This window comes from Phoxinus phoxinus, assembly GCF_949152265.1.
Source record: "Phoxinus phoxinus genome assembly, chromosome: 1".
NCBI classification, from domain to species: domain Eukaryota; kingdom Metazoa; phylum Chordata; class Actinopteri; order Cypriniformes; family Leuciscidae; genus Phoxinus; species Phoxinus phoxinus.
The window spans coordinates 9,199,286-9,211,799 of NC_136876.1; the positions used below are offsets into that span (position 1 = coordinate 9,199,286).

The 12,514-nt window shown below is 36.7% G+C and overlaps 3 protein-coding genes across 6 annotated transcripts in view; 2 read left to right on the forward strand and 1 right to left on the reverse strand.

Annotated features, from left to right (window-relative positions):
* LOC307000598 (uncharacterized protein) overlaps positions 1-12,514 on the reverse strand; it is a 496,331-nt gene that overhangs the window by 356,160 nt on the left and 127,657 nt on the right. The gene's annotated exons all lie outside the window — the stretch shown is intronic.
* The window catches only part of LOC307000631 (uncharacterized protein), a 426,328-nt gene that overhangs the window by 261,568 nt on the left and 152,246 nt on the right, over positions 1-12,514 (forward strand). The window lies entirely within an intron of this gene.
* LOC307000454 (uncharacterized protein) overlaps positions 1-12,514 on the forward strand; it is a 64,540-nt gene that overhangs the window by 16,204 nt on the left and 35,822 nt on the right. The window contains exon 2 of one of the 4 annotated variants that reach the window (XM_079616074.1): positions 2,850-4,710. The exons of 2 other annotated variants lie outside the window; for them this stretch is intronic. In XM_079616074.1, the coding sequence (XP_079472200.1) occupies positions 2,850-4,414 (1,565 nt within the window). In that variant the 3' untranslated portion in view covers positions 4,415-4,710. Of the gene's footprint in view, positions 1-2,849; positions 4,711-12,514 lie in introns of those variants that run through there. One more of the 4 variants, XM_079616075.1, reaches the window with a different exon arrangement.

The following is a 12,514-nucleotide window of genomic DNA, read 5'->3' on the forward strand; positions in this document are numbered from 1 at the left end:
GTTTGTGCGGCACTGTGTGTGGAGTCCACTTGCGCTTGATGCCTGATCCGTACGAATCACGGATCAACTAAGCTTGTCCCACATTGATCACATTCATGCGGCTTCTCTCCAGTGTGGGTTTTCACGTGTATATTAAGATTTGGTTTGTGATACTTTTTCCACACTGAATGCAGGTTGTAGATTTCTTGACTTGTCACTCAAAGGCATGGGATTTTATATTTAGACATCTTTCTAGTTTAATTTCCCCTTTGTCATATTCAGATGTGATTCAAACACACTTTGGCTTGTGCTGGAGACATTTAGTTTTCAAAAGCATTCATGTTTATTCTGCAAGAAAAATAAATGTTAGTTGTGATTAGTTGTAAAATTCCAAATCAAGATCAATGTACCTCATTCATGGAAATATACTTATTTGATCAAAATGATTTTAGTATTTTATAGCAGTTGTCGGTAACGCTTAAGATTACAGCCTGGAAAGTACTGCGTAATTAAAGCAATTTTACAGTGTAACTTTTGGTAATTTTAGTGTACCTATAAAGTACTTCAATGTAAGTATAAGGGAACAATATGTAAAGTTTGGGGAATAAAGGGGTAACAACCAGGAGAATAAAACAAATATTTATACTATAAGTATTATAAAACTAAGGGGTACTACTTCTACTATTACGATACAACAATCTTACATTTGGGAGCAATTTAGCAAGAACATACACTGCGTATCTTTTTGTAATAATGGTGTACCAATACATACTGTATAGGCTTTTTAAAAGTTACAGGGTACATTTATACAATAATCTTTTTAACAAAAGTGCATCTGAAAACTAAAACTATTGCAAATTTTGCTTAAATATTTGGGATATATACTCTTGTTTCAAGTAGTGGGGCTTGTTACCCTCTTTTTACCCTCGCTTACTTGCCCTGTAACTACATGGAACAAGAGGGTAACAAGCACCACTTTAATTTACGGCCCGCAATGTCACACTTATGCTGCGTTCACACCAAGCGCGAATATGCGTCAGGCGCGAGTGATTTCAATGTTAAGTCAATGGTAAGGCGCGTTTACGCGCGTCTGGAGTTCTTGCGGCGCGAATGAGGCGTTTGGCGCAGCGCGGTAGACGCGAATTCGCCTCATTCGCGCGTCTAGTTCGCGCGAATGACGCGAATTGAGCGTTTGGCGCGTGTGGCGCGATACGCGCGTTAAGCGCGAATTGTGCTTTTTGTGCATTCACGCGTTTGACGCGAATCCGCGTCTGCCGCCCGAGTTGAAAAATCTGAACTTCTGCGTCAAATTCGCGCCGCGTTAACCAATCAGGAGCCTGCTTGATGTTGTGGCGGCAGGCCACTGTGTTTATACAGAGAATCATGACACTTTCTAGGTTAATGTCTAGGTTATAGCTAACTCAGTATCACTAGAAAGATCACTGTGTTTATACAGAGACACGACAGTATCACGTCTGCCAATAGAATTTTAATTTCTAGGTTGATGTCTAGGTTATAGCTAACTCAGTATCACTAGAAAGATCACTGTATTACAGAGACACGACAGTATCACGTCTGCCAATATAATATTTTAATTTCTAGGTTGATGTCTAACTTAACGTTAGGTTAAAAGCAGTTAACGGAGTAACTTACGTTATCACTAGAAAGAGCGCCAACAGTGGTATCCGTACCACAGTTTAAAAAAAAATATTGATAGCATAGCAAATACTGTATTTAAAATAGCATATACATTTACTAACCGAAGACAGATGGACAGGCGCTCCGCAGCTGGGATAGAGCGCCTGTAGTTGGTGTCCTGGAGGGTGATCCTCGCTCCGATGCGGGACAGCAGGTCATCAAACTGGGCGCGGGACAGGCGGAAGTACCGCTGAAACCGGCCGTCATCCAGCCGCAGCTCCTGGAGCAAATGGTGAAATTCGCCAAACTGGGTTCGCCTCCGAAGGGTCTGGTGGACCCAAATACGGCGACGATGATCCCTACGCCGCTGTTCTGCTCTCCAGAGTAAATATAGTGCGGTGACTCTCTCGGTAAATGATCGCTCATCAGACATCTTGTAAAAAGATGGCCGCCAGCGGGTCTCGAAACTGACTTTCGCCTCTTGACGCGCGTGACGCGCGTAAATTTCGCTTCAAACTTTTTTTTTTACACGCGTCAATTCCGCTCTTGACGCGCGAATGAACACAAAGTGGTCACGCGAATAACCAGACGCGGCAGGCGCGAATTTTGACGCATATTCGCGTTTGGTGTGAACGCAGCATTACCCTGTAACTACATGGAACAAGAGTATATTTCCCAGGATAAAAAAGAAAGCATTGCAGTAGTTTTAGATTTACTTGAAACATGTAAGCCCAAACTTAAACATTTGCACATTTGCTATGAAAAAACTGTATAAATGCATATATGTACCCGGTAATTTTTAAAAAGACTATACAGTATGTATTGATACACCATTATTACAAAAAGGTATGCAGTGTGTTCTCACTAAGTTGCACCCAAATGTAATATTGTTGTATCATAATTGTAGAAAAAGCACCCCTTAGTTTTATAATACTTAAAGTATAAATTATTATTTTAATCCTCCTGGTTGTTACCCCTTTATTCCCCGAGCTTAAGATATTGTTCCCTTATACTTACATGTAAGTACTTAATAGGTACACTAAAATTACCAAAAGTTACGCTGTAAATTTGCCTTAATTACGCAGTACTTTCCGGGCTGTAATCTAAAGCGTTACCCAGTTGTCTATTACATCCGAGCTCACCTTTATGTCCTTTCACTTCATATTTCTCCATTTTAATTATTGTGATGTACTGAAAATCAAATTAAACTTTTTTTCTCTCTTTCATTTCAGAGCTGATGGAAGAGAGCGAGGAGAGTGAAGAACTGAGTGAAGTGGAGGAGGAACATCATGTCAAACCTGGAGAAAAACCTTTGAGTCGCTCAAAGACTAAAAAGAAATTTTTAAAGAAAAGAAGAGCCAAGAAATCTACAACCTGCACTCAGTGTGGAAAAAGTATCTCAACCAAACATCTTGATGTTCACATGAGAGTTCACACTGGAGAGAAGCCGTTCTCATGTGATCAGTGTGGAACGAGCTTCACACAAAAATCAAATCTTGATGTTCACATGAAAATCCACACCGGAGAGAAGCCGCATGAATGTGATCAATGTGGAAAGAGTTTCACACTAAAACTACATCTTAAGGAACACATGAGGATACACACCGGAGAGAAGTCGTTCACATGTGGTCAGTGTGGGAAGAGTTTTCCATACAAACGAGGTCTTGATGTTCACATGAGACTTCACGCTGAAGTGAAGCCGTTCATCTGCGATCAGTGCGAGAAGTGTTTCACACAAAAAATACACCTTAAGATTCACATGAGGATCCACACCGGAGAGAAGCCGTACGCATGCGATAAATGTGAGAAGAGTTTTACGAATTCATCACACCTTAAGAGTCACATGAGAATCCACACTGGAGAAAAGCCGTTCATGTGTGATCAGTGTGAAAAGAGATTCTCAAACAAACACAGTCTTGATTATCACCTGAGAGTTCACACTGGAGAGAGACCGTTCACATGTGATCAGTGTGAGAAGAGCTTCATGGATTCTTATAAACTTGAAAGACACATGAAAATCCACACTGGAGAAAAGCCGTACGCATGCGATAAATGTGGGAAGAGTTTCACGGAATCATCAAACCTTAAGAGTCACATGATGATCCACACCGGAGAGAAGCCGTTCACATGCAAGACATGTGGGACGAGTTTCAGGGATTCATCACACCTTAAGAGTCACATGAGAATCCACACTGGAGAAAAAGCTTTCATGTGTGATCAGTGTAAAAAGAGATTCTCAAACAAACAAAATCTTAAGCTTCACATGAGAATTCACACTGGAGAGAAGCCGTTCACATGTGATCAGTGTGGGAATAGTTTCGCACAAAAATCATGGCTTGAGCTTCACATGAGAGTTCACACTGGAGAGAAACAGTTCATGTGTGATCAGTGTGAAAAGAGATTCACTCACAGACAAAATCTTAGAGATCACATGAGGATCCACACCGGAGAGAAGCCGTTCACATGTGATCATTGCGGCAAAACATTTCATGTGTCAGCAAACCTGAAGAAACACCTGACAGTTCATACGAAGGAGAAGCCACATTCATGTTCTGAATGTGGAAAGAGTTTTTCACTGCTGCAAAGTTTACAAAGACATCAGAAAATACACACTGGTGTAAGAGACTACATGTGCTTTAAGTGTAAGAAGACGTTTATTTCAGCTGCACATTTAAAACTACACCAGAGAATTCACACTGGAGAAAAACCTTACAAGTGTTCACACTGTGACAAGAGCTTCGGTTCTTCATCACATCTGAAAAGACATGAGAGGATCCACACTCGAGAAAAACCTTAAAAGTGTTCACACTGTGTCAATCAGTCGCTATGTCTGAAAGAAACATGAAATGATCCACACTGGAGAGAAGCCACACATGTGTGATCAGTGCGGAAAGAGTTTCTCTATCAAACGCTACCTGGAGAAACGCATGAAGATCCATGCAGTGGAGAAACCAGATTTTGTGTTAAAAGATTGTGATACGATTTATTGGGAAGAAGTTCATTATTTATTAACTCCTGTTCACACCAACATGAATGATCTGAATTAAAATTCAATCTGATTTTCACATAAGGTTTGTCTGTTCAGACCAATGTAAAAAAAAAAAATGCAGTAAATGGATATTCACTCTCTTGACAGTAGAGAAAACTGCTCATGGAAAAGCAGAAATATAGTGCAACTTTGTTTCTGGCACCCGCTTTACAGAGAAGACCAAATATTTTTTCTCAGATTTTTATATTTGCTATGGTGCTTGTCAAAAATACAGAGAGTTCATCAGCACACAGTTCATAAGCAGTCACCTTCATCTTCATCCTTTATCATCCTTCGTCCTCTCACTTCACAATCATCTGGTCTTGTTGTTCAATACTGGTCAACTTTACCCGGCTCCTTACCTGTTCATCTCACGTTTGAGACTGCTCACCTTCTTCATCCTCCATCACCCTTCATCCTTCTTCAGATCATCTTCAGCCATCGCGATCTCAGCCCCTGCAATACAAAGAGACAATTACTATCCAGCTAAGTTTATTCAACTGATCTTCATCCTGAACACTCGCCTGTTGTTTCTACTCGATCTCCTTCTCCATCTGACAGACGACAGAGACGCTTCCAGATTATTCCTCCTTCAGTTTTTACATTTACGCAAGGTACATGACACAATTTTCATCACCAGAATAGTACGCTTGCCGTCTGATTTAACCTTGCCACGCAGCTCGCACATGTAGGGTTATCCATTAACAAACCCATTTAATGAACACAACACCGCATTCCACAGTTCAGAGAGATCCCCCACCGAACCATTAGTAAGTCATAACGCCTCCATGGTTATATGGGAGACGTCTTCCCCCATACCTGCCTAATCCTAAACCAGTGATGCAAGGAGAGCGCTGATCAACGAAAATATTTCTCTTTGTTCCCCAAACGTAAGACCAAATGGTCAAGAAACGCTGTGGTGACACCAATGGATAAATCCCCACATTCTTGTCAGGAAAAGAAGGTTTGCGAAGACATGGCCAGAAATCACCACAGACTTTAACCAGTGACATCTCACATCCTCCCGGACACCTCCTCTCTCTAGCTGTACATTCCGGAGACCTTTCCTCCTAAAACCAACAGAGGTTTTTAACAAACAATGGTCTCAAAAATGCTGCCAATCAGCTGAATTGATCACCAGTATTTTTGTAATTGATTCACATAGTTTTTTTCTGTGTGTTAAACATTTAACACATTTAAATTCTTATTAACGTCCACCCCAACTATGGTAAATATGTATGTTGGTACCTACTTGATGGGTAAATGATTTCTAGAATTTTTTATATAAAGTATTTGTGTAGGATGCACCATATTTAAACTGTGAAAGTTGGTTTATTCAAGTGGTCAACTAAACTCTTAGAAGTTTGGGCGCACGCAATCATGCGGACATTATGCTAATTACATGCAAGACCAGGAGAACCAGGACAATATCTGATTGGCCGACACACTCGGAAGGACGGGTCCGATGGACATGCTTATAACTCAATGACAAGCTGTTTTGCTTTGCTTTTTACCTTGCTTTTTGCAAAGCCAAACCATTCATTCACCATTGAGTGCTGTCTCCTAATTCTTGCTGAACTGGTGCAAATCTTATTACAGTTTTTCTGAATTGAACTGAATTTCTCCAATTGAGTTTACGATGTCTTTAAATGCCAATCCCAATGCATCTTTTTCATTATCTATGTGTATATTAAAAGATATACACATTTTAGAGATAACTGACACACAAATGAAGGTAGGCAAATGGTCTCCTATTCTCAGAAGGTGTAACCTCTGAATGCAAATGTCCATTGTTAGCACGTTTCCATGTGAAAGAGGTTCTGTCTATATAATGAGATGCAGCACAGGGCCCGGGGCCTTCTTTATCTCAGATCAGCCTGTGAATGCTGAGAGCCGCCGGGTTTGCATCTCTTCTCTTTATTCCAGAGCATTTGATTTGATTATTTTAACTGACTTTTACATTATTTTCATTAGAGTTAAAAAGAATAGTCAAACATTCGCTCAAATTTAATGCACGGATATCATTAAAACCTTTTCATTTATGGAGTCAGATGAAACAACGAGAAAATACATATGAGAAAATATGTTCCATTTAATCTTGTTGTGTTGCGTAAAAGGAAAGACCTTCACCCGCTGATCCCTCAATGCCCTCAATGGTTCGATTTAGCCGGGCCGTACAGAACTTAGCATTTTTCCTCAATATATGGAAACATATTATGGGGTTTTTATGCTTTGAATGAACATAAAAAAAAAATCATGGAAAGGATTTCCACACGATTAACTAGCTTTATTTCAGCATTATGCAATTCTGTTATTCCAATGTAATGTACTTACGTTGGGTCAACTTAATGTATTAATGTTCATTCAACATATTTACTATGGTTGGGCACAGTTTATTTTAATAGTGTTTAAAGGTTTCCTGACATGATTCAGGAGTTTTTTAATTTCATTGATTTATTAATATTTCATTTATTTTAGTGACACATAATAAAATGTATAGACTATAGCTTACTATTTGCTAGCAGTGGCACATGTTAGCATCTTAAATGCTAATATTTGCATGCTCCTTCAACCAAAGCAGTTAATATTAACCAAATCAGTCCACAGCCAAATGCTCCACTATTCTCCACAATGGTAACCCACTGTAATTTCAATTGTTCTAATAATTCCAATGTAATTGACCATTAAACACAATTACACACTATGAAGTCTTCCCCGTTTCTCATTTTCTCAAAAAATATATAAAATAACACTTAATTTAAACATTTATTCTCTCTTAATTCAACCATATGCAAAGCATGCTGGGAACTAACAAGCACCGTCCAGTTTCAGTTAATGCAACACAAATCATTCATGTAATCCAACACAAACGGATTAAGTAAATTAAAATTTTACATTTAAGCAGATTGAACACAATCACATTATCGCACTATACCGCCACCCTCTGGAAGTAATAATTTTTTACTTAACATAAATGGTTTGTGTTTAGACAACACATTAGGATTTTGTACTGTTAAGTTGAGACATAATTACGTGGACCTTAATAGAAAAAAAAACATTTGAAGTCAACAAACACAATTATTATAAGTAAACTAAAAATAAATATGTTATGTAAAGTGCACAACCTTCCTAGTTCATTTGTTGTGTGTGTTACATACAGCACCTTTACGTGTGGTATGTTTTTTCTTTATAAACAACTTTCTTAATAAACTGTTCACAATAATAATTAAGGTGTTTTTCTTTATAAACCACTTTCTTAAATGGTTACAAGTGTGGTTGATTACAATACAGAGTTCTACACACAAAAAGGCATACTTGTAACAAGACAATTGCATATTTTACACAACACTATATTTCACTTAAATCCTGTAGAGTGCTGCCTGTAATTGTTTGCTTGTGTTTATTTCTTATTATAATGGCTATTGTTGTTCATTTAAATATTGTTGTTCAATAAATATTATATTATGTAAATCATTTGCTGTTTTTTGGTATTGTGAAAGGATTATGATATGGAATTTTTGGACTAGTTTTAATGTAATAATTTGTAAAAACTAAAAGTTTAAAGTAGAACAACTAACACTTTGTGGCAAACAAGGTAGAAAGTCACTTAATCTCATGCGAAACAAAAACTTTTCTTCAAATTGTGCCTAAATTACACATTTACATTTTCCCTATAAAAGTGAGGTTTTTACATGTTACTGTTTGTTGTCAATAAATGTTAATTTTATTTGCATATCAATTCAAGCTCAGTGCTTTACTGTTAAATATCCAATAAACAAACATATGCTATTGTTAGTAACAGCACTTATTAATGCAAAAACAATAGTACATTTATGATTTAATTAACTTTGATAAATTTCCCCCCAGCGCCATCAAATCAGGTGCTGGCGCCACCATCTGCACCAGTGCTACTGCTCTCACATGTTAGTCTGGAGTCCTGTGAAAAAATACTCTTTGTTTTATGTCAAATGTTTCTATTTTTATCTAATTTTATCTAATTAATCTCCTGTAAAATTCCACTTAAAGCTCATTTCATTGGTGTCAACAGACTGAGGTATTTGTAGGTGCTTTCAATTGTTTTTCTTTCCATTATTTATTTTTGCAAGAATTTACAGTGCACTACATTATTTATATTATGTTGTCAATTCGTATAAAAACAAACTTAGTAACTTATGTATTTTGATTTTGTCAGATCAGCTCCTCCCCCTGCATTTCATCATCATTGAAGCTCCTCCCACTGCAGTCACATGGTCAGTGAAGCTCCTCCCACTGTAGTTCTCCAATAAATGCTGCAAGTGAAGTCGAGCATGAAAGCATCAGGAAGAGCTGAAATCTGCAGAGACTGAGTTTATTAAAGAGGACAGTGAGAACACGAGTGATCCAGAACCCTGCAGAATGAAACACACTGAAGAACAAAGAGGTTGGTGTTTATTCTTCATTCATTGTAGATGTAGATGTTTTGGTTTCTTACTTACTGCATAACTAATAAGGAATTATTGAAGATCTAATAGGTAATTCTTTATTAACTACTTCTTCACTACAGTTAACTACTAAGGAAGATGTGTTAACTAATCAGTATGTATGAAGACTAAAAATGTACTGTTTAATGTTATTTTTTTTAATTATTTTTCTTTATTCATTTTCATAATGTATTTTGTGAAGTCAGACTATGTTTGTGCATGTGTGCTGATGAGATCTGGGATGAGCTATATTTTGCTTAGAAGGTATGTGTGCAATGTAACATGTTCACAGAGCAGAGATGTTCACTGATGATGATACTTCAGTTGGCATGTTCTTTACAAGGAAAGGAATGTGTCAACTGACGTAAATGTACCACTGATGTATACACAGAGGGATAGTGGACTGTGCCACGTGTAAGCATTAGGTATACATTACCTTTTTTAAACATAAGCAACATGTTTTGCTACCTTACAAGGAAGTCTAAGTCTCTCTGGGATATATATATATATATATATATATATATATATATATATATATATATATATATATATATATATATATATATAAGCTCAATCTTACTGTACCTCCTCATAAAGGCATGATGGGGTGAGAGGATAGAGAAATGGGGAACAGAGAAATCTGGAATGTAGACCTCCTCTCATATAGCCTTATTCATATATACCTTTGTTTCTCTCTGTCTGACACATGTGTAAATAATACATTTCTTGGCAAAAGTAACTGGTGTAGCTTCCATGATTCAACAATAATAGGGGGAAGCAGGATTTTCAGATCTACAATGCAAATCAGAACGACACAAACAGATAAAGTATACAAGGGTTTATTTAAAGCACTCAGGAACAGACACGGCAGCTGAGTAGATGAATTGAAGGAAGATTTGGACAAAGGATGAAGATGTGTGAATTGACTGAGGCTACGTTTACACGTGGACGGCTATTTTCATAAACAAACATTTCACCAGTGTTGGGCAAGCTACTTGGAAAATGTATTGAGCTAAGCTAGCAGTTACTCTACATACAATTCAGCTTCACTACACTGAAGCTATACCTCCCTGGAAATGTAGCAAGCTAAGCTACAGCAATATGGCAAAAGTAGCTTACTACATCTAAGCTATTTTATTATTATTCATTTTTAAACATCCTGTCAGTCAAACAGATAGGCAGGCATAATTTATCAGTTCAATTGTTTATTCACAAACTGTTCCAAACCAATTTGAAAAAAAAAAAAAAAAACATAACTATATAAAACCATATAACTATATAAAACTATAACAAAACCAGGTGTCGAGAGTGTGTGCATTTTTCCATTACGCAAATTTCTCAGTCAGCCCAATGATTGAGATTGGTACGTGATGTCCTCGCCGGAGCAGAATGTGGTGGTAATGCACATTAAAGCTGGTTGTAGGGTCCTATAATTTTTATTTTTTATTTTCCACATTCCAAATTAATTTTGTTTTTCCATTTAAATTTTTCTATATTCTTTTTTTTCTTTTTAATATTTTTGGACTCCCATTTTAATGTTTAGTAATCAAAAAGCATGTCTAATTAATTGAAACCATGAAATTTATACAATTTAACAATCATCTATTAAAATATTACAATTAATTACATTTTGGGTAATCATTTTATAGATTAAATAAAACATACACAAACCTGTATTTCGCAGAAGAAATGCACCAAATCGGTGGCGCTGAGAACTCTCCAGAAGAGGATGCAAATGCGCTCTTGAAACACCAAATCACTGTAAAATGTAGGCTATCGCAATATTGCCGGAAATTGCTGAAATTGAATGAAATAATGTATAAGAACTAAGTATAATAATATACTTTTTACTTTAAAGCACTTTAAAAATGTACTTTTACTAATGTAATTTTGAAAATGAATAGGCCTAATTATAATTTTACTGGAGTAATATTTTACTGGGGTATCTGTACTTTAACTCAAGTACTTGATTTATGTTTGACAGAAACCTGGCTAAAACTAAACGATTACATTACTTTAAATGAGTCCACCACAAGATTACGGTTATAAACATGAACCTCCTCTGAAACGCAAAGGAGGAGGTGTTGCTGTAATTTATAGTAATATTTTCAGAATTACTAAAATTCTTAATGTAACAATATCTAGTGTAAATGATAAATCACGTTTAAGATTTGTGCTGGCTACTGTATACAGGCCACTAGGCCACCATAGAGACTTCATCAAAGAATTTGCGGACTTTCTATCAGAATTAGTATTGGCTGCAGATAAAGTACTAATTGTTGGTGATTTTAATATACACATAGATAATGAAAAAGATGCATTGGGATTGGCATTTAAAGACATTATTAACTCAATTGGAGTTAGACAACACGTGTCAGGACCGACTCATTGTCGTAATCATACTCTAGATCTAATACTATCACATGGAATAGATGTTGATGCTGTTGAAATACTGCAGCAGAGCGATGACATCTCAGATCATTATCTAGTCTCGTGTAAATTACATTTAGCCAAGGCTGCAAAGCCGACTCCGTGTTATAGAGAGAATATTTAAATCATACAATATGTTAGCTGGTCTTTCTGATCACAATTTGATCCTTGTGGCCAGAAAGCTCTCAAAAAAGAGATTTTATTATTCTGTCAGAGAGCGTGAGTTTGTCAGACTCAATCCAGCAGATTGACTGGGATCACATATTGTTGGGAACAAATTGTGAAATGGACTGTGAATCTTTTGTGGTAACAATTGAGAAAACAATTAAAGATTTTAGCTGTAAAGTTAAACACAAACACAATAAAAACATACTTCCCTGGATGAACTCGGACATACTCAAACTAATGAAAGAGAGGGATCGTGCATTAAAAATTTCAATTAAAACTTAGTCAGCTAGTGCTAGAAATCTATTTACAACATTGAGGAATAAGACTGTTAAAGCTATACGCAAGGCCAAAGCAGATTTTTTTTTGACTATAATAGAAAATGCAAAAGGGGATTCTAAAAAAATTTGGAACCAACTGAAAAAAACTTGTAGGACAGGACACAAAAAGGAAACAACTTTTAGAAATTAAGATAAATGGACAAATTACGAATAACACAAACAAAGTTGCAGATGCCTTCAATAATTTTTTTATTGAATCTGTATCTACTATTGCCCAAAGCTTACCAGCTAACAATCTAAATATTTATCCGATAAATAACTCTGAGCCCATTTTCAACCTAGGCACAGTCACAGAATCGGAAGTCTTACAGACGATAAAAAACACTTAAAGCTTCCAGAACTAGGGACATATTCGGCATAGATATGTACATGCTGAAAGAACTCAGTTCCACATTATTAACACCAGTAACTAAAATTGTCAATCTCTCCTTCATTGAGGCAGTATTTCCAAGTGTGTGGAAGTCAGCCGCTGT